The sequence below is a fragment of the Podarcis cretensis genome, assembly GCF_951804945.1.
Source record: "Podarcis cretensis genome assembly, chromosome: 13".
Taxonomy (NCBI): Eukaryota; Metazoa; Chordata; class Lepidosauria; order Squamata; family Lacertidae; genus Podarcis; species Podarcis cretensis.
In genome coordinates this window covers 25,394,073-25,416,099 of record NC_137182.1, presented here as the reverse complement: position 1 = coordinate 25,416,099, position 22,027 = coordinate 25,394,073, and the positions used below count along the sequence as shown (strand labels likewise).

Genomic DNA, 22,027 nt, shown 5'->3' with positions numbered 1-22,027 from the left:
GTTTTCCTTCATCACTGTTGGACTGAAAGCAAGCTGTAGAAGCGTTTGTTTGGATTAGCTGAGGAAGACTCCATGGGGTTAGAAGAGCAGCTGTTCTTAGATTAAGGTCATCACTATCCTTACATCCAGAGATGTTCCATCACTACAGAACAGGGCGGGTAATTCTTTGACCAAAATAGCTTCGGGAAAGATTTTTTTTAAAAAAATATTATCATTCTGTTCAGACCATTTCGGTACCGCTTAATATGAAAACGTATTTCCAAGCAATGTGCAGAAACAACAACAAATTTAGAAAAAGGGCACGATAAAACCATCCATACTGATATCAGTTCTTTCTTCTTGTAAACACAGCTCCCTGCACAACAACTTTCGACCTCCACTCATTCATCCTGGCTCTCAGCCAGGGCCCAAGCAAACTCACAGATCACATGCACCCCCCAAAAAATAAAAGAATCTCACAGTGAAGAGGGTGTTCCTGGAACATTCTCTATCACTCTAGGCTAGCTTTTAAGGTTGATGGAGCTTCTTCAGGTTGCCCATAGCTGTATCCTATTTAGGTGCATCCACACACCTGGTTCCAGGCTACAGAAGGTTTAGTTTGGTGAGTTTCTTGGGTGGGGGGCAAAGGATGACAAACAGGACACCCCTCCATTCGCAGGCCTTTGTCTGGCCTCTCCACATCTCTCCTCTTCCACCTGCTTTACTGTGTCATCATGTCAGGGCTCTGTGTCCCAACAGAATGAGCTGGAGGTGGTATCACATGCTGGCTCACTGCTTGTTGCATCTAGCTTGTTGCAAGGTATTCAGAGTGACGTAATTAGACTTTCTGTCATTAACAGCCTATTGAACGAAATCAGCCCACAAGGTTCCATCTAGCTCTTTTCCTATGGTTAGAGACCCGCAGCCAACCTAGCACTTCGCTTTGAAACTGCCTTGCTTATGAGTACCCTATAGCTGACAGGTTTGTCAACACCACAGAATCACATCCATGGCTAGCAGAGTTTGCCCCAAAGAGGCAACTAACCGCCACTTTTGTTTCCCCCCCCCAACCACACATATGATTCTGAGGTCAGCATTTCAGCTTGGAGCAGGAAAGCCAAGGGGGCTGGATACAGCACGGCAATGTCAGAATCCACATAAAACAAGGTGTTCCCTCTCTAAGATGGGAATTTTGAGCCTGACCTGTCCCACTCTTTTTCTTCTTCCAGAAAAGCACCGCTGTAAGAAGGCAGGGAGCTCCCATCTGCGGGCAGCCAGGAAGCAAGGCCGCACAGCCTTGCACCACCTCGCCAGCCAATTCAGCAAGAAGGAGCGGACAGAGATGAAGATCAACAGCGTAAAGATGATTTGCTTGTTTTGCCCGTTGAGGAGGGGATGGTGGTGACTGGTTAATCCTTGCGGCCCTAACTATGCAACTGTCTGCATACTGGCAGACCTACACCTCTGTCCTTGCTCCCCACAAACACCTTATTCTGAGAGGCCATTGTTCCGTTCTGAACGAGGGACCTCTTAAGGATGGGTGTGCATGGAAAAGACTGAGGCCACAACGCCATACATTTAAAGCACTATGTTGCCACGGCTTCCCTCAGAGAATTATGGGATCTGTAGTTTGCTAAGAGTGCTGAGAGTTTCTTAGGAGAAACCCCCCCCCCCCATTCTCCTCACAGGGCAACCATTCCTAGAGTTCCCTGGGAAGACGGACTGCTAAACGACTGTGGAAATTGTAACTCTGGAAAGGGAATAGCTTCCCACCCTCTTCATGTTCTCCTCACAACAACCCTATGAGGTAGATTAGGCCGAGAGGCCTGGCCCAAGGTCATCCAGTGAGCTTCACGGCTGAGTGGGAATTTGAACTCTGGTCTCCCAGGCCCTAGTCTGACACTCTAACCTCTACACCATGGTATATTCTATAGTGCAAGGCTGCCCCTCCAGGTGGCAATGGTGCAGTTGCGTTGAGGAAGCATTGCACAATAGCCACTGTTGTTATTGTGTCGATTGCAATAGTGCACTCTCACGAAAAACACCGTTCTGGAGGGGCCCTTAGAGGCTTAAAAAAAAAAATTCTGTGGATTAACAGATGGTGTTGCGGGGTTATTCACGTGCTCTCTCTTAGCAGAGCAAAAAACCCCAGAGATGTGCAGCCCACAGATATGATTTTGGGTAGCCGCCAGTGGCTTGCAGTGTTAATAGCATTAAGCCCATCACTTTGAAGGCCATTAATGCCTTTGCTGAGGGTCACCCTGCGAGGCAGCTCTGCGATTTCTCCCAGCAGTGAGTGCAACCCAACAGGCGGGTGTCCTCAAGACTCAGAGCAGCAAAGAGCAGCCCAGGCAGAGCAAAACGAGGCAAGGACTGCCCACTGCCTGATTTGGGGCCTTGTGGAGTTTTGTTAGACATTCCAACTAAACATCAGGAAGAACTTTCTGGCAGTAAGAGCTGTTCCACAGCGGAACAGATTCCCACGATTGGGGGTGGACTCTCCTTCCATGGAGTTTTTTCAGCAGAGGTTGGATGGCCACCTGCCATGAATGCTTTAGATGAGATCCCTGTATTGCATGGGGTTGGACTAGATTATGGTTACCAGATTTTTTTCAATGAATCCGGGGACACTCTTTTTTTTTTTTTTTTTTTTGAAGCTGAGTAGCAACAGGGAGTACTAGTGGGGATGGTGAGGCAAAAGACCCTGGGCCCAAGCACACATGCATATTGTATAAAGGTGCTAAACCCTTCTTTCGCACCCTGTGAAACATAAATGCGCAGAGTTTTTTTAAAACTGGGCAACTGCCGCCTGTCTGCGACTTCCGAGCCTCCCCGATCAGTCAAAACAAAGGGGGAATGGGGCAGGAGGCCGGGAAAGGCTTGGGAGTCACAGGTGGGCGGTGCGCCGTTGCCCAGTTTTTAAAAAACTCTGTGCATTTATGTTCCACTGGGTGCAAAAGAAGGGCTTTGCACCTTGCCTGGCAGAGAAACCATGCGCCTTGCACCCCTCCTGGGCAACGGCCGCCTGCCTACGACTCCCAAGCCTCCCCCGATCTGTCAAAACAAAGGGGGAAGGGGGCAGGAGATCTGTACCACTGGATGTCCCCGGTTTCCCTTTGGCAGTGGCGGTGGCAGCGAGCAGCAAGCAGCTCCTGAAGCCAGCCAGAGCCAACTGTGCTACCAGGCTGGCTCCGGGCTGCTGAGGCTGCCGCTGCCACGTTTCCCAGGGACAGATTTGCAAATCTGGGGACATTCTGGGGAGGGAATTTGTCCAGGGACAGATTTGCAAATCCGGGGACTATCCCCGGGAACCGGGGACATCTGGTAACCCTAGACTAGATGGCCCTCGGGGTCCCTTCCAACTCTATGGTTTTATGGTAATGCAAGAGGCATAGAGTTCAAGGACCCTTTCCAGCCAGGTAAAAACACCTGGGGGAAGTGAAGTAAGGGCAGTGAGAGGGATGTGGTCTGGAGAGAGTTTCAAGCACCAGATGGAGAGGCTGGAAGGGCCCCTGAGTCTGAGGTTACTCACCCTGGATTTAAAAGTGTGTGTGGTATTGCATCATAATAGAAAGTGATGCAGGGACTCGGATCTATCAGGAAGTTTATATACCCAGGAGCCGGATTGGCTGCAGCAGAGGTGGGGCTGGGCTGGGAACCAAATGAGTACCTTCATGCCTCTCTCTCTCAGGCCCTTGGGACTCTCTTCAGGCCACACCTCTCTCCCCAGGCCATGCCCCCTCAACTGAATTTCTTCACACCCTCCTTGAGTGTTCTTGCCTGGCTGGAATATGTCCTTGAATTCTGATAGTGAATATTGTTTTCCTGGATGAAGGGGTGTGTGTGGGTGTGTCTAGAAACTATCCTATTTAGGTGGAATCTACACACATATAAAAAAAGTTGTGAAAATGCTTTTAAAATTTTTTTTGAAAAAATATATTGAATTTGCTATAGCTCACCATCGTCACCTAGTGCCACATTTGTATAATGCACCTTACAACACACTTAAATTGTTTTATTTGCAGCTGTATAGCTGAGTGCTTAATGAAGGCAAAATGAAATTGCTTCATCCATTTTTACCTATGTCACTGGCCACTGCTGCCATCCAAGCTATTTCTGTACCATAGCGGTTAGGTAATCTGTGGCCCTCCAAATACTGTTGGACTCCCAACTTCCGCCCCCCCCCCAAGTCAGCATGGCCAATGACCAGGGATGAAGTGAGCTGTAGTCACCTAGCAACCCCTGGAAGGCCACAGTTTCCCCACCCCTGAGACGAAGAGAAAGAGCTCTAGGCATGCTCAGAGATGCTCTGTTCTGCAGTGTAAAACCACAAGGTCTAGGACAAAGTCTTGTTAAGGTGAAGTGTAACAGGTGGAACCCAATCTTGAGACTCAACACAGATTATTTGTTTCACAGCAGGGAGAGAGTGAGTGTGAACTCACATCTTGTAGGGTCACTTACTTGGTGGACCGAGGACTAAGGCTGGGGTCTGATGTCTTTATTGCCGGGTTGCAAAAGGCAAAGAGAGAATTGGCTTGTTTTATTACTGCCGCTCTTGGTGCTGCCTAATCCACTGTTACACTGGGGTGCAGTAAGGCAGTAGTTGCTGTGCATTCTACGTAAGGTTTTGCACACACCTTACATTTAAAGCACATTCTTACCACCAGTTCATCCCCCAACAGAACTACAGTTCCCAGTATTGGGGGGGGGCATATTTTAAATATATGGCATCTGCTCAGTCTTAGTCTATTTCAAGACTCTTTCTTTCATTGCATAAGCAGCTCAGGCAATGGTCTTCTGCTTTGGCGAGAGAGGCCTGTTTGATTTGCGGCTTGTTCTGATTTTGAAACCAGTTGTCGGGTTTCTAAGCTCGTTCCTAGATTGTTTATGCGAGAGCTGTTTGCTTGATTTTGCTGTAGGACTTGGTGAAGTTTGTTACCTGTGCATATTGGGGGTGGTGTAGGGTGGGGGGGTTGGCAGTAGCTGCAAAAGCCAACCCTATTTCGAGCCCACCCCTTACCAGCCAAGACCTCTGTTCTTTTCCTCTGATGCTCTATATGCCTTGACAGCTGTTCCCCATGCCCCCTCCTGCCAATGACCCAACGCCAGTGCAGATTAAAGGGCTTTGGTCTGTTTGAGGGAAGGAGGGTGGTAGTGGTTGGGGGCTGGCGGTCTGCAGGGGAGACAGTGTTGAACAGCAGCCACAGCAGCTGCTCTTGCAAACCATACAATCCAGATACAGGCTGGGTCAAAACAAACCCCTTCCCTGCCACGAGCAAATCCAGAGACGTTACTTAACACAAAGCTGATAATGGTTGCCAAGCCTTGCAGGAGTCTGGCTTCCTATTCCTCATCCACACTTGGGATGGAGTGTGTGTGTTTCCTAAGGAGCTTTTTTTTTGGGGGGGGGGGGATATGCCTACAAACAAAGTGATCCCAAAAGGATCGCAGAGGATTATCCCAATGGGTAAAGACAGTGCAAAGTACTGTATAGGGGGAAGGCACAAAGCCTTCTGATTTCCAGAACTGGCTACTATTCGGAAAGCAAAGCAGTAAGAGAAGACAGAATTTTGTACAATACAGTCGTACCTTGGAAGTCGAACGGAATCTGTTCTGGAAGAAAGTTCGACTTCCAAAATGTTCAGAAACCCAATTGAGGCTTCTGATTGGCTGCAGGAAGCTCCTGCAGCCAATCAGAAGCCGTGGAAGCACCGTCGGACATTCGGCTTCCAAAGAACATTTGCAAACCGGAACACTCATTTCCAGGTTTGCGGCATTCGGGAGCCAAAATGTCCGAGTACCAAGGCGTTTGGGATTCAAGGTACGACTGTAGCTTGCGATCTGCACTGCTGGCATTTGTTTGGAGTTCCTCAAGGCTTCTCTGTGTCTCTCTGACACAGGCATAGGTTACTGGTGGGTCCTGACCCACAAGTCCCAACTGCGGGTGGGGACCCATCATCATTTTCTTCTTTTGTCTCAAGGTTGTAGGATTGTTGTTGTTTTTTAAGGGGTTGAAGAGTTGGGAGGGAACACACAGAGGAGGAGAAAGACGTATATGGTTGTGCATTTGGTCTGGTGATAATATGGGTCCCCTATTCCAAGTTGGGATTAAAGGTAGGCCCCAAGTTTCCAAACCACATACATAGATTCCGCCTCACCTCCCACAGCTATTTAGCTGATAGGAATTTCCAGGATAGCTAAACAAAGCCTCCATGTGCAGAGGCAGTGTATCAGCCATTGTCCAACCTGCAGGGCTTACAGCCTTGATGAGTTGCACTGATTTTGGAGCCCGTGCCCACTGCTAGCACGCAGCTCCCAAAGGGATGCCTGCAAGGGGAATGTGACCCTTGGGTGACAAAGGTCTTGTCACACACACACACACACACACCCCGTGGTGCCAGGATCTAAGGTGTGGGGTGCTCAAAAGGGGTTTCTTGTTTCCTGCGCCCTCCAGAACGTCTTTGAGAACAAGCCCTCCGTGCCAGAGTACAAAGTGGCCTCGGTGCAGAAATCGCGCTTCATCCTCCTCCACTACAGCATCTTCAAGGCCCTGTGGGACTGGCTCATCCTCCTGGCCACTTTCTATGTGGCTGTGACCGTTCCGTACAATGTCTGCTTCACTGACACGGAGGATAGCTTGGCGGCCGCCCGCAGCACCATCGTCAGCGACATCGTTGTCGAGATGCTCTTCATTGTTGGTGAGGACTGCAAAGCTGTCTGGGATTCTGGGAATTTTCTAGATGACAGTTTTTGGTTTATTATGATTACGATTATTATCCATAGATTATACATATAGTATTTCTGTCTGAGCCATATGTGGTTCTTCCCCTCTCCATTTTAACCACATGGCAACTATGTGAGGTAGGTTAGGCCTAGAGACAGTGTCTAGCCAAAGGCCACTTAGTGAACCTCATGGCTGAGTCGGGATTTGAACTCTGGTCTCCCAGGTTTTATCCCAGTACACTAACCACTGCACCACACTTCCACTTGTTCTGTGCCTAGAAAACATGGGTCTGAGCAGTTTTCCACTTGACCTGCACTTTCTAGGCATGTGTCCGAGTGGTTTTCCCCTTGCCTCACTTTTTCCCCCTGGGGAAAACTCACTCTTTAAGTGCTAAATTCCGAATTGCTCTCATTGAGCGTCAAAAAGCGATTTTCCCTTGGGGAAAGCATCAGAACAAGTGTGGATAAGTCCCGGGCCTCAACTCTTTGCCATGCATGCAAGCACAACGTACCTCTTCCTCCATTTAGCTGATTTGGAAGGTTTCACTCTGAGAAAAGCTTATTAATTTGGCATGCAGAGAATGCCCAGATTATGACGTCATTGACCCTGCTGTGAAATAAAGTGCTGGTGCTTTGTCCCTGCTCCCCTAAACTACCACCGGTGTCAAAGTTCATGTAACAAATATGATGCAAAATAAAGAAAATGCTTAATTTTCAATGACCCTCAATTGTTATTAAATTATGGCACGTTTCCTCTTCCGTTTACAACAATTACAGGGCAATTACAGTCATGTCTGTTCAGAAGGGATTCCCCACTGAATTAAATGGGGCTCACTCCATTTATAGCCAGGATTGGGAACATGTGGCCTTCCAGAAATTGCTGGACTACAATTCCTATTATTACTTCTACAACTATTACTACTAGTAGTATTAGTAGTAGTATGACTATTATTTCTATACCATCCTTCATCCAAAGATCACAAGGCAATTTACAATATAAACACAAAAATACATACCATAATCAGCAGCAGCAGCTGCAGCTGAATCAGCTGAACAAATCCTCTTGCCTTCTAATATCCTTTTTGCAACTTCCAAGTTGTCAAAGAACAGCCCTGACCATTGGCTATTCTGGATGGGGATTCTGAGAACATCCAAAGGAGTTCCCTTCCCTGGGGTGTGGGGTTGCAGTAGACTTGCCTTCGAGGTGTTAGATGAGATGCCACATAACTACATGGGTTTAATGAGGGGATAGGTAAGGAACAGAACCCTCCTTACAGCTTTTCATTGGCTCCATATTGGCAGCATAACACAGTAGAATACATTCAGCTATACTGGATACTGGTGGGCAGGCAAGGAGAAAATTGGGACCGTGCAACTCTTGGATTTCCACTAATCACGCTTGGTACATGCTTGGCTTCCCCCAGTGAATTCTGGGAATCATAGTTTGTGGCGCTACTGCAAATACTGTGTTAGAGAATCTCAGGCACCCTCACAAATCTGCAAGTTTCCAAAGTAACCTGATGGGGAGAGATAGAGGGTGACTCAAAATGGATTTCGACGTGCAGCAGAATTGAAATTCCGATGTGTCCTCAGGGATTATTAACTGTGATTAATTGATGGTGGGGAAGTGCTAGCCCTCCAGAGGTTGCTGAACTACAACTCCCATCATCCCTTGGCCATTGACCATGGTGGCTGAGGCTGATGGGAGTTGTAGTTCATCAGAATCTAGAGGGTTCCCCACACCTGTACTAGATGCTAGGGAGACGAAACTCTGGAGGACTATCTCCAGCTTGCTGCCCTGCTTGTGAACTTCCTTTGGAGGCAGAGCCTGGGGTTGTTTGGCCCTTTCGCTTGATGCAGGACAGGTGTGGGGAACCTTTTGCCTGCCAGATGTTCCTGAACTACAACTCCCACCAGCCAATGGCCAGGGATGATGGGAGTTGTAGTTCAGGAACATCTGGCAGGCAAAAGGTTCCCTACACCTGAACTAGGAAGAGTTCTAGGTATGCCTTTGTGTTGTTGTTGTTGTTGTTGTTGTTAAGGTGTGACGTTGTGCTTGCATGCTTGATTTGATATAAAGCTTCCACGTGTCTCTTCATGTGGAAGATGTGGCCTTGTCACTGCCTGGGTTGGGGGACGTGATCAGGAGCACACATATAGTTTGTGAACTTACTGCCCCTTTTTTCTGATAGACATTATTCTGAACTTCCGCACCACGTACGTCAGCCAGTCGGGCCAGGTGGTCTATGACACCCGTTCCATCTGCCTCCACTATGTGGCGACTTGGTTCTTTGTGGACTTGATTGCAGCCTTGCCCTTTGACCTCCTCTATGCCTTCAACGTCCCTGTGGTGAGTATGCCTTTCAATCTGCCCCTCTGAATCAGCAAGAGGTGAACGCTGAGAAGGACCTCGGGCCTTTTTGGCTGGAATTGCTGAGCAGCCTCTTTCTAAAAAGAGAGGCCTGCCTAGAGGTGCCACCCCATGAACTGCCTGATCTGAAGCAGGTCCCTTCTGCCCTTGCAAGGAGGAATGTGCTCATTACAAGAAGTGATTTGCACATGATGAAGCGCCACTGAAATAAGCAGCTTTGAGAAATGCCCCACGCATCATCACCCCTAATGGGTGCAAGGTGTCTTGGCCACCGAATAGTGACAGAATATAACTTTGCACATCCTCAGGGGCACAGTTATTATAATAACAATGGTAAAAACATAATTTTTATAGCACTTTAATCTCAACAGATCTCACAGTGATTTATAGGGTAGGTCAGTATTCTTTTCATAAGTATTACCTGCAAAAAAAAAAAAAAAAGTGGCAATATAGAGTGCTCCTTTTCAGGGCTCCAATCAGCCAGCCATGCCTTCTGAAAGAGATGCCATTCCTTTCCCCCTCCCCACTGGCTTTCTACACACACACACACGTCAATAGCTGATTTCAGAGTGGCTCCAAATTTGGTTTTTAAATCAACTAAATCAGGGGTGTAGAAGAGCCCATAGCACTCCACATGTTGTTGCACTTCAATTCCCATCATTCCTGACCACTGGCCCTTCAGGCTGGGGCTGATGGGAGTTGGAGTCCAGTACCACCTTGAGCGCTACAGGCTCTCCATCTCTGAACTAAATGAAGCCTGTTCTCTCTGCCCTGCTGCAAGGTTTCTCCTGTAGCTAATCCCACACCCTGCCTCTGCTGCTTCTTGCTATTGGATGCACCTTTATTTCTTAGCCTCGGTTTCCCGGGGGGCTCATTAAGCAGCTTGACGAAGTGTCTCATGCTAACATGAGACCTTCGATTAATGAGGAAGCTTATGCAGTTGCTAGCCAGCCATTGCTTTCTCCTGGCAGCGTGCTGAGCAAATGGAGGTCACTAGGTTTGAACTCCTTGCTTCCTAATTTAATCTTGTCACATTCCACCTGCTTTTCAAAGTAACAGCGACTTCACCTCAGTCCTGCAACAGTGGGAGTTTGAACCAAGACCTCCAGAGACCTGGCAAACGGCAACTCCTCCATTCTCAGAACTGTAATAATCAGCTTCTGAAATAAGAACTAACTGCAGAACCCAAAGCTGTGTGCACACGATACCTTTAAAGCACATTTGAATCACATTCTTTCCCTCAAAGAATTCTGGGCACCTTAGTCTACCCACACAGAGTTACAATTCCCAGAAACCCTTAACAAACTACAGTGCCCAGAATTCTTTGAAGGATCGAATATGCTTTGAATGTGCTTTAAAGTCATAGTATGTGTGCGCAGCCTTAGCCTGCTTTGAAATCACAAAATCTAAATTCTGGAAGTGCAATGGAGGCTGGCTGTGGCTACTCAGTTGTGATGGGGATCCACTCTGCATGTGCACAGAGGAACTTTGTCTTGGTACAACCATTCTTCATGTGGTTTAAGCTCTGGAAAAGTTGCACAATTTGGGGGTGAGATGAGATGAAGGGCATCTTTCCCAGACCCCTCCTGTAAGCCCCAGTTACCTTAATCTTTGTTCTCAAGCTCCAGTCACAGCCATAGCTCAATGACAGAATAAGATTTCACATTTAATACCCACTACCAGCACCTCTTAATTTAAAGGACTAAGAAGAATAAGACTAGGGAAAGACGCTTGTCGTGGGTGTTGGGAAAGAGTCCATCTGCAGACTATGATTTATTTGTTTATTCCATTTATAGCCCCCAAGGAAAAAAACCTTTCTTCCCCACCCATTTATCCTCATCTCAGCCCTATGATGTAAGCCAGGCTGAGTTGTAGCAATTGGCCCATGATCATGCATTCTGCTTCAGGTCTAAATGCATGGTATGTTAATGCTGTGATGAGCAATCACATTGCAGGCTTTCTAAAATAAAATATCAGGTACGGGGAGTGGGATAGTCAATGTCACTGCAGTACAAGAGCAAGTTGAATCCTTTCTTCCCCACCTAGCCATAATCATCGGGGGGGGGGGGGGAGGAAGTACTGCAGAAATTAGTATTGGCACCGATGGGAGTCCTGCCCTCCTAATACTAATTTCCATTGGAGTGGTGTGATGCTTGCCAAGATCATAGATGGGGAGGAAAGGTTTAAACCTCCCTCCCCTGTGTGCTGTGCTGTTGATGACTACCCCCCACCTCCAGCCACTTGCCTTGCCTGTCTGTCTATCTATCATCTATATCTACCTAGCTATCATCTATCTATCTATCTATCTATCTATCTATCATCATCATCATCATCTATCATCTATCATCTATCATCTATCATCATCTATCTATTTTAAAAAAGAAAACTCTAACCATGTTGTTACTATGAAGTACAATTAAGCCCTGAGAGGGGATCTGAACCTAGGTCTCTGTAGTTCTAGTCTAACACTGTTACCCACACTTGCCCACACAAGAATTGCCCAATGCAGGAATAATCTGATAAATAGTGGAAAATTGGGTTCCGCTCAGGGTCACATATGATTTGTTTTGGTGTTTTTAGGTGGGTGGATCAATCGTCACTTTCTGCTACTCCCCTTTCCACACCCACTGCTTCCTCAATGCTCTCGGGTCGTTGTCCCCCCCCCCAACCATGCTTGTAATTATTTGTGGCGCACTCCTAAACGGAGTGTGGCTTTTTATATTCCTTTCAATCCCTCAGATTTGCAACACACACTCACACTCACACACACACACACACACACACACACACACTGCCCCAGAAAACTGCATGTTAAAAATTGCATGCTGAAATTTTGCAGTTGCCTGAGTGTGTGCATTTGCACACTTCTTGGATGGGATTTAAAAACGAAAAGGAAAAGACAAAGTTCCTGTGAAGCTGAGTGCATGCCCTGTCAGTACTTAGTTGGCCTAATAGGATAAACAAATTAGAAGGCAAAGACAAACACAAAAGGGAGCACCTGGTATAATCAGCAGGAAAGATCAAACTTGCTCCTTGCATACAAATCCAGGTTCCTTCCAGTTGTGGACTACTCCAGTGGATAAGTTACCACTCTTGCATAATAGTCTAACAGACAAAAAGCAAGGTTTTATTTAGTTAGTAGCTAACTTTATATCCCACCCTTGCTCCCAAAGGAGCCCTGTGTGGCAAACATAGCAGTGGCCAAACAATACAATTAAAAATAAAATATATTTTAAACAATTAAATACATCTAAAAGCTCGTAAAACCATCTCAAACTAATAATTTCAAGGCTGTCATGGACAGTATCTTTCAGTCATCAAATGCCTGGTTAAACAGGGATGTTTTTAAATTCCTCTTGAAAGTTAATAGTGAGGGAAGGAGACGCACCTCACCAGGAAGAGCATTCTGTAAACAGGGAGCCACCACTGAGAAGGCCCCGTCACAAGTCAATGCCAACCGAAGAGCATGTAATGTCCATGACCCACTCTGATTTATTTTTCTCCCTTCTCCTTCCCCAGACCTATCTGGTGCACCTGCTGAAGACAGTGCGCCTCCTGCGCCTGCTCCGTCTCCTCCAAAAGTTGGACCGCTATTCCCAGTACAGTGCTATGGTCCTGACTTTGCTCATGTCCATGTTCGCCCTCCTGGCCCATTGGATGGCCTGCATCTGGTATGTCATCGGTCGGCAGGAGAGCAACGACCCAGTGACCTGGGACATTGGTGAGCTTAAGGAACGACTGGGCAGCCCTCCTCATGGAAACCCTGAGTGTGTGGCTCCGAGTGGAGCTACATGCGTCTCCTTGTGGGAACCCATATCAAGGCTGCTGTGCATCCTGGGAGAGGAGTGGGCGCTGAACAAGAGGGCTTAAACAAACACACTTTCTTTTCTACTCCTTGGGCAACCTTTGAAAAAGAAGAAAATAACATAGATCTGCATGTTTATAGCATGGTTCAGTTTGACCCAGCAGAAAGCTGATGTTGGAAGGGACAGAAGGGCTAGTGTCTGTAACACCACCAGCACCTCCTCTTTCCCCAATCTCTTGAGCAGTTTTCTAACTTTTAAGCAAATGTTTACATTTTCAAACATGAATGCGTAAGCCAGGGGAATGGAGCCTATGGCCCTCCATGTTTTGTTGGACTCCAACTCCCTTCATCCCTGACTACTGGCTATGCTGACTGGGTTTGATGGGAGTTGGAGTCCAACAAAACATGGAGGGCCACATATTCCACATCCGTGCTTTGGCAGACTGGTGAGGGCAATGCTGGCTTCTGGGATTCTGTGGGAGTTTTTTCTGAGAAACTCTCTGGGGTGAGGGGAAGGCCCTGGTATCTGCATCATCTGCTCCTTTCTCTGATAGCAGGATGCAGTCTGACCCACTGCAACAGGATTAACCCTTCACTGTGCCCTGCAGGCTGGCTCCACGAACTGGGCAAGCGGATCGAGGCCCCGTACATCAACAGCTCTGTGGGAGGACCCTCCATTCGCAGCGCCTACATCGCTTCCCTCTACTTCACCCTCAGCAGCCTGACCAGCGTGGGCTTTGGCAACGTGTGCGCCAACACGGACGCCGAGAAAATCTTCTCCATCTGCACCATGCTCATTGGTGGTAAGTCCATCACAGGCAGAGCTGCATATCTCTTGTAACAACAAGCGCACCGTGGGGGGGAGAAAGCATAGGGGTTTGGCGCTGGTGTCTAGCATCCAGATAAACCTGGTTTCCATTTTGCCAGAAAGCAAGTTTCTAGTCCTTATCGTTTGCAGATGTGGGCAGGGCCTAGCAAAATCTTGAAAGACAAGGTTGAGATGGGGGACTGCTAGACAGGATATTTTCACATGCTAAAAATAGGGCACGTGATTGTTGCAGAGTGCTTTGCCCCTCCTAAAGATAAATAGAAGTAGAATAAATTAGGCAACAACAACAACAACAAACCCACTACCACCCACTACCATGCCCACTACCATGCAATGCAACATTTGGGCTACCTGGGCTCATGATTTAATTGGGTAGGGTTTTGAGTGGTGCTGTTAGTTGACCAGAGTCCAGGGATGCATGTGAGGGTGTGATCTTCACCTTGTGGCCTTTGGTATGCGTGTGGTGCCTTTTTGAAGTGGTTTGAGAGGTGAGCTTTGCTAGTTAAGACTTGGGGCTTATCCACACTTAGCTTTCCTCTGCTCTTTCCAGGCATGGTCCATGCTTTAAAGCTCTGTTTCTGAGTACACTTTTTTTCTCTCTCTCCAGAGCTTTCCCTGCAAAAACCTGCTTTTTAAAGCTGGATTTGGAGCAAATGGCAATCCACAGAAAAATTGTCAATTGCTCCATTTGAGCACTAAAAAGCAGGTTTTCATGGGGAAACCTCTTGGGGGTGAGGTGGGAGACCATGCTTGGACACAGAGCTTTAAAGCACAGACTTGTGCCTGGAAAGAGCGGGGCAAAGGTTAAGCATGGATAAGCCGTCAGACTCTCCTCTGACTGCAACTCATTATATGTCTCTGGTCTATTGATCTCTCTCTTTCATCCTCAGTTCCTCCCATCTGTAAAATGGACATAAAAGAAACAAGTGTAATTCAGAAAATGAGAGGTGCAGGGGGCACATGCCTGTCACTCAGCTGATGTCAGCTGGTCAGCAGGTGGGCATGGTTTGGGGGGAAATGGCCTGATGGGCCAAATTAGGGTCCCAATATTAGCTCACAGGTGGGAGGTTCTCCACCCCTGGTTTAGAGGTCACAAAGCAGACTGTGTGGCACGCTAAGTTGTCCTCTGGCAGAGCAGCTGGGATGGCTGCTGCCCCATAGTTTTCTGACTGAGACAGCTGCTTTGCCATGCCTAGGAACACAGGAAGGCTGCCTTGCACTGAGCCAGACCAATAATCTATTTAGCCCATTGTTGCCTAGACTGACTGAAAGCTGTTCTCCAGGATTAGAAGGCAGGGAGCATCTCCTAGACCTACTTGGAGATGCTGAGGATTGAACCTAAGATGCTCCAGCACTGAGCTACAGCCCTTTCCCTCCTGCCTAATGATAGGGCTGGCCCTGATACCAGACCTGAAAAGGAATTAAGTCCTGGGAATATGCTACAGCCGTCCTATTCCAAGTGCTGCTTGGGTGATCATGAGAAGGAATCATAGAATCATAGAATCATAGAATCATAGAGTTGGAAGAGACCGCAAGGGCCATCGAGTCCAACCCCCTGCCAAGCAGGAAACACCATCAGAGCACTCCTGACATATGGTTGTCAAGCCTCTGCTTAAAGACCTCCAAAGAAGGAGACTCCACCACACTCCTTGGCAGCAAATTCCACTGTCGAACAGCTCTTACTGTCAGGAAGTTCTTCCTAATGTTTAGGTGGAATCTTCTTTCTTGTAGTTTGGATCCATTGCTCCATGTCCATTTCTCTGGAGCAGCAGAAAACAACCTTTCTCCCTCCTCTATGTGACATCCTTTTATATATTTGAACATGGCTATCATATCACACCTTAACCTCCTCTTCTCCAGGCTAAACATGCCCAGCTCCCTTAGCCATTCCTCATAAGGCATCGTTTCCAGGCCTTTGACCATTTTGGTTGCCCTCCTCTGGACACGTTCCAGTTTGTCAGTGTCCTTCTTGAACTGTGGTGCCCAGAACTGGACACAGTACTCCAGGTGAGGTCTGACCAGAGCAGAATACAGTGGCACTATTACTTCCCTTGATCTAGATGCTATACTCCTATTGATGCAGCCCAGAATTGCATTAGCTTTTTTAGGACGTGGAAGTCAGAGAGGCCTCCCCAGAAGGAAGCACTGTAGTCATAAAGTGACTTTCGTTATGGTCCCATAGACTGGATAAATGCATGTTCAGGTCACATCAAAGACAAAAATATTTTAGATAACCTAAATGGCTGTGCTTTAGAACTTGAGACGAGGAGATTACTCTCCTTTGAGAGTAAAGCAGGAAGAGTGAGAAACAGAGGGGGTGGGTGGTTTATTACTTTTGTCCAATTTTAAATTTTTGTTTCTAAATTTATCGTAAAGCTCTCATAGGGCAGTCCAGGGCGGGGGAATTCCAGGCTCAGAAAGAATTGGCCCATATTAGCTTTATTAGCAGTGATAAAACCTCCAAGCTCAGAAGCAGTCTACTTCTGGAATACTAGCCATTCTGGATAAGCAACAGAGGAAAAACTGCTGCTTTCATGCCCTGCTTTTTTTTTAAAAAAAATTAGTATTGTTTAGTTTAGTTTAGTTTAGTTTAGTTTAGTTTAGTTTAGTTTAGTTTAGTTTAGTTTAGTTTATTACATTACATTACATTACATTACATTACATTACATTACATTTATATCCTGCCTTTTTCTCTGGAGAACTCAAAATGGCACACAGACTTCTCCCCATCTCTGTTTTATTCCCACAACAACCCTGTTAGGTAGGTTAGGAAGCTGAGAGACAGTGACTTGCCCAAAGTCACCAGTGAGCATCATGGCTGAGCTGGGATTTGATCTCTCAAGTTTCTGAGCACAATTCAAAGTGTTGTTGCTAACCTTTAAAGCCCTAAACGGCCTTCTCCTTATATACCTGAAGTAGCATCTCCACCCCCGTCGTTCAGCCTGATGTCCAGCTCTGACGGTCTTCTGGCAGTTCCCTTACAGGGAACGAGGCAGAGGGACTTCCGGATAGTGGCACCCACCCTGTCAAAGAGATGTCAAAGAGATAAACAATTATATGACTTTCTGAAGACATCTGAAGGCAGCTCCGTTTAGGGAAGTTTTTAATGTTTAATGTTTTACCATATTGGCCTGAATATAAGCCACATTTTTTCTAAATTCTGACCGTGAAAAGTTAAAGTGTGGCTTAATTTCACAACCTTACAAAAATTGGCTTTTATGATATTGCCGCTGAAACAGAGATATGGTAAAATGGAACGAGTGTGAGTGCCTGCAAAATTTTAAGGGAGCAGCTTATATTCTGGTATTGTCTTTTTTTCCTTTTTTCACCTTGAATTTTAAAGGTGCGGCTTATATTCGGTGCAGCTTATATTTGGGGCAATACGGTATTAAGTTTTTATTTTATATTGGAAGCTGCCCTGAGTGGCTGAGGCAACCCAGTCAGATGGATGGGGTACGAATAATAAAATTGTTGTTGCTGTTGTTGTTGTTCCTTGTCCAGCACCCTAACCACTACTCCACACTGACTTGCGTTCCATCTGTTGGGAATAGGATGGCAATCTAGATAGGCCTAAGAGGCCTCTTTTCTCTCATGCCCCTTTCCTCCTCTCTGCCCCAGCTTTGATGCATGCCGTGGTCTTTGGCAACGTGACAGCTATCATCCAGCGCATGTACTCGCGACGCTCCCTCTATCATACCCGCATGAAGGATCTCAAGGACTTCATCCGCGTCCACCGCCTGCCCCAGCAGCTTAAGCAGCGCATGCTGGAGTACTTTCAGACCACGTGGTCTGTCAACAACGGCATTGATGCAAATGAGGTAAGGGCAGCTCGCTCTGTCAGTTTTAGGCTGGATTCCTATGCCCCCTTATTATAGAATAAGCACAACTCAACTGAATGAAACTGACTTCTGACCTGATGTTCATAGGACTGAACACTATTAACCCCCTTCTAAGGGTCACGATGATTTGGGAGATTCCCCCCCAAATCTGACTTTTTGCAGTAAGGAAAGTGATGGGGAAATATACTAGGAAAGTGTGAGATATTTGAGATGAGGTCGTCTAACCTCCCAACAAACAAAACAGAATGGATAATTAACCAATATTGTCTAAATTTTCTGCAAACTTTGTGAATAGAAATCAGGAAGGATGCTCAATGGAACAGGTCATCTGGACACGGCCTTAGGGTCTGGGGCTGAAGAGCACTCCTACATAAAGGAGGATAAAATGGAACAGGCTATGAGAGGAGCCTGGGGGTCAGACCCCGGCCCATTTGTGGGTTGTGGCGGCACAGTAGACTCCAATTGCACCAAACCCCATGCTGATGCTCCCTGCTCCCCCTTTCCCTTCAGCTCCTGCGGGACTTCCCAGATGAACTACGAGCGGACATCGCCATGCACTTGAACAAGGACATTTTGCAGCTGCCGCTCTTTGAGAGCGCCAGCCGTGGTTGCCTGCGCGCCCTTTCCCTGCACATCAAGACATCCTTCTGCGCCCCCGGGGAATATCTCCTCCGCCAGGGAGACGCCCTGCAAGCAAATTACTTTGTCTGCTCAGGCTCCCTTGAAGTCCTTAAGGACAACATTGTACTGGCCATTTTAGGTAAGACTCTGGGAGAGCCGCACAGTGCAATCTGTGTCTCTTTGGGGATGCGGGGGTGGTATTAGGGCCAGGCTGAGGCCACAAATAGGCTCTGTGTCGGGGCTAGGGCAAAATTCCGTTTTGTTTGCATTTTAATGAGAAACTGTCTGATCTGTGCTTCTCAAACTAATACATGAAATCTGCACTTCTCCAAATTTTGCGATGCAGTTCTCTGGTCAAGCAGTTTGCAAAACAATGTGTATGTTAGGGGGAAATGTGCACAGAAATGCATATATTGGTGAAACTAACTACAAAAATTCATTATGTTAGAGGGACTTGCTTGCAAGAATGTGTGCATTAGACAAAACTGCATACAAAAATACATTTATTATAAGAAATTTGCACTAAAATGCTGATTGATTTTCTTGAGGATTTCTGTTAAATCTGCAAATTGCTGAGGAAATGTGGAAAACTGAATTTAAGATACAAAAACTGAGAAACTGAGGGCAGATCCACACCAGGAAGTACATTCAACAGATATTTAAAGTGCATGGTTTCCCCCAAAGAATCGTGGGAAGTGTAGTTTCACCCTCAAAGAGAGAACAATTCCCAGCAAACTACGGCTCCCATGATTCTTTGGGAGAGGCCACATGCATTAAATGTGTTTTAAGTGTATAGCATGGATCTGCCCCAAGATAAACCAAAATTGACAAATTCATCCATTCCTGACCATTAGCAGTGCTGGCCAGGGATGATGGAGAGTTGGAGACAAACAACACCTGGAGGTCCACAAGTTCCCTGCTCTATATTAATCCTGCTCTGGAATACACCATTGGCATAAAGCAGGCAACGGCTCTTGGTTTGATGACAGGGAAATCCAGGTTCCTGCTGTCCAGTCCAGAGACATGTTGCTGACACAAGGGACACCCCTTGTGAGCTTAGAAAAGGCTCTGAGATCTGACAGCACGCACAGCTCACTAGGCTAGTCCAAGCCTCAACCCTAGCCCATGGGACTCCCAGTTCGAGCCCCTCCAGCAGAAGACGGGGGGAGATTAGGGGACACACAAGTGGCCTCCCTGCTTCTAACCCCGTTCAGGCACTCCCCAAATCCTGACTCGTCTTCCTTAGGTAAAGGGGACCTCATTGGGGCTGACCTGCCCAATAAAGACCAAGTAATCAAGACCAATGCAGACGTCAAGGCGCTGACCTACTGCGACCTCCAGTACATCAGCCTGCGCGGGCTCTTCGAGGTGCTGGAGCTGTACCCCGAATATTCTGCCAAGTTCATGGCCGACATCCACCAGGACCTCACCTTCAACTTGCGGGAGGGCAGCGAGATTGAGGTAGGGATGTTTGTGTGCTGCAGGTGACCCTGATCCCAGCCTATCCTCCCCCTTTCTACCTGTACTTCTAGCCATTTGACCACACAGGGCCAGTTCCCACCAAGACCAGACCCTTCCCCTTCCCCAGGAATCATTCACATCCCCTGCTAAAGACACATCCACCATCATCACTCCTAGACCATGATAATTCATGTTTCCAGTGCTTCCGACTCCATCAGCGCCCTTCCACCATTTGCATCTTGCCTCTTTCCCTGAGCAGGCGGGGGGGGGGGTGCAGGGAGAGAGACTAGGGCCATGTTTATCATGTGGCTTGTCCTGGGTGAAAAGCTCTTTAAAAAACAAAAAAAAAATGTCAGCATGGGAAGGAGGCCCCATCTGGATTAAGAGCATAGCACGAAGCAAAGGGTTAAATCTGCCCTAGCCCCTGCCATCATGCAATAGGAGTGTGTGTGCTGTCAATCTGTGAAAGAAACAGCAGTCAAGGGCAAATGATGTGAAAAGCATCCCATCCAGTCTGACCTATTTCCCCCACCTGTTCCTCAGATCCAGATAGCCTTCATAGGAACATAGGAAACTGCCTTATACTAAGCCAGACCAAAAATCCATAGAGCTCAGTGTTGTCTACACTGACTGGCAGCAACTCTGCAGGGTTTCAGACAGGGTTCTCCACCAGCCCTACCTGGAGGAGCCACGGATCGAACCTGGGAACTGAGCAAAGCAGGGGCTCAACCATTGAGCTGTGGCTTTTCAGACAGAGACAGGCAACTGTTTCTGTGGCGTTTTAAGCATCCCAGAATCTCTGCACACTCATGCCTTTTGCGCCGCTGTTGCCTCTCGTCAGACGTATCTTGCATTTTTCTGAAGTGCTATACACAGCACAGACGATGGCATCCTCATTTCTGCAAAACGAAGAAAAAAGCCTCTTCTGTGTGTGTGTGTTTTCAGAGGGGAGAGTGCCGGAGGCATTTGTGGGGCTGTCTCCCTGGGAAACTCTTATTTACAGATGTTCAGGTGGAGGAGGGGTTATGGCAGGGCCTACACAGCTTGACTGCCCCTCTCTCCCATCCCCACTTGAATGCAGCCTAGCATCATACCTTGCCAGGTCCTCCACATGGCTGCAGAGTTCAGGAGGTTAACAATGACCCTAGGGGGCCACCATACGTGACTGGTGGCAGGCCAGCGCTACCATGCAAGGAAGGAAGGAAGGGGAAGTGGTCTTCTTCATTCAGTTGGTAGACCGTGAGACTTTTAATTTCAGGGTCATGGGTTCAGGCCCTGCATTTGGCATCATATACTGTTCCACCTGCATTGCAGGGGGTTAAACTAGATGAGCCTTGTGGTACCTTCCAACTCTACCATTCTATGATTCTATAAGGCACTGTGGTGGTGGGATATAAAAGCAGGAATTGGGGTTTGAATGGTGCAGCAGGATTTTTTAAAGCAGGGATGGTTAACCTGTGTCTCCTCAGATATTCTTGAACTCCAGCTCTAATCAGCCCCAGCCAGCAAGGCCAATGGTCAGTGTTGATGGGGTTTTCAATCGAACAACATCTGGAGGGCCACAGATTACCCAGGTCTGTTTTAAAGTGTTACCTGTAGCAATGTGTGTTTGTGAGTCCTTCTTTTGGGCAGCAAAATGGCACATGTTGGAATTGGCTGGCTTCATAAGTCTAGATTACACAATTAGCAACCTATACAGTGATAGCAACCCCAAACAAGGCTTTCCCCAAGTGGGGCTGATGTATTCAGTGATTCCATTCAAGCACATGAATTGGTATACAGACACAGAATTCAACATTCTATGAACAACAGCCTGCTTCTTTTCAAATGGCAAATTTCAGCCTGTTGTCGCTGCAAAGAGAAGCTTGAAAGTGTGTGAACAATGGTAAAATCTCAGAAACAGGGGGGGGGGGAGAGGTGGGACTTCAGAGCCCTGAATAGCTACATACTTGGCCATAATAGAAGCAGAATAAAAGCTGCAAACTCATCAAATACATGCCAATATATGCACAACTGAAGCAGGTGGTAGAATTTTACCTGCAAGGTGTATTGCACACAGCCCAAAGCCAAATCTAACTGTCCCTCTCATTGGAGCACCTCATGCCGCTAGAACAGAGCTCAAAACTCAGTTATTTGCAGGACGCTTTTAAAGTATGGCATGCTGAAAAGACTTTGCAGAAGGAGAATGGTCCAGTCATTCAATAGGAATCATGCTCATTGAACACTGCAGAAGAGAACAAGAGCCCTCGTAGATCAAAGCAAATGCCTAGCCAGTCCTGCATCCCATTTCCCACAGTGGCCAATCAGATGCCTCCGGGACAAGCAGGGCAAGAGCGCCATAGCTGTCTCCTGCCCTTGTTCCCTAGCAACTGGCATTTGGAGGCACGCCACCTCTGATC

At 47.2% G+C, this 22,027-nt stretch overlaps 1 protein-coding gene across 2 annotated transcripts in view; it reads left to right on the top strand.

Annotated features, from left to right (window-relative positions):
- Positions 1–22,027, top strand: part of KCNH4 (potassium voltage-gated channel subfamily H member 4) — a 51,595-nt gene that overhangs the window by 18,701 nt on the left and 10,867 nt on the right. For both annotated transcript variants that reach the window (XM_079949357.1, XM_079949358.1), the window contains exons 4-11: positions 1,209–1,336; positions 6,434–6,677; positions 8,895–9,052; positions 12,593–12,794; positions 13,487–13,681; positions 17,326–17,525; positions 18,057–18,306; positions 19,414–19,628. In XM_079949357.1, the coding sequence (XP_079805483.1) occupies positions 1,209–1,336; positions 6,434–6,677; positions 8,895–9,052; positions 12,593–12,794; positions 13,487–13,681; positions 17,326–17,525; positions 18,057–18,306; positions 19,414–19,628 (1,592 nt within the window). The remainder of the gene's footprint in view (positions 1–1,208; positions 1,337–6,433; positions 6,678–8,894; positions 9,053–12,592; positions 12,795–13,486; positions 13,682–17,325; positions 17,526–18,056; positions 18,307–19,413; positions 19,629–22,027) is intronic.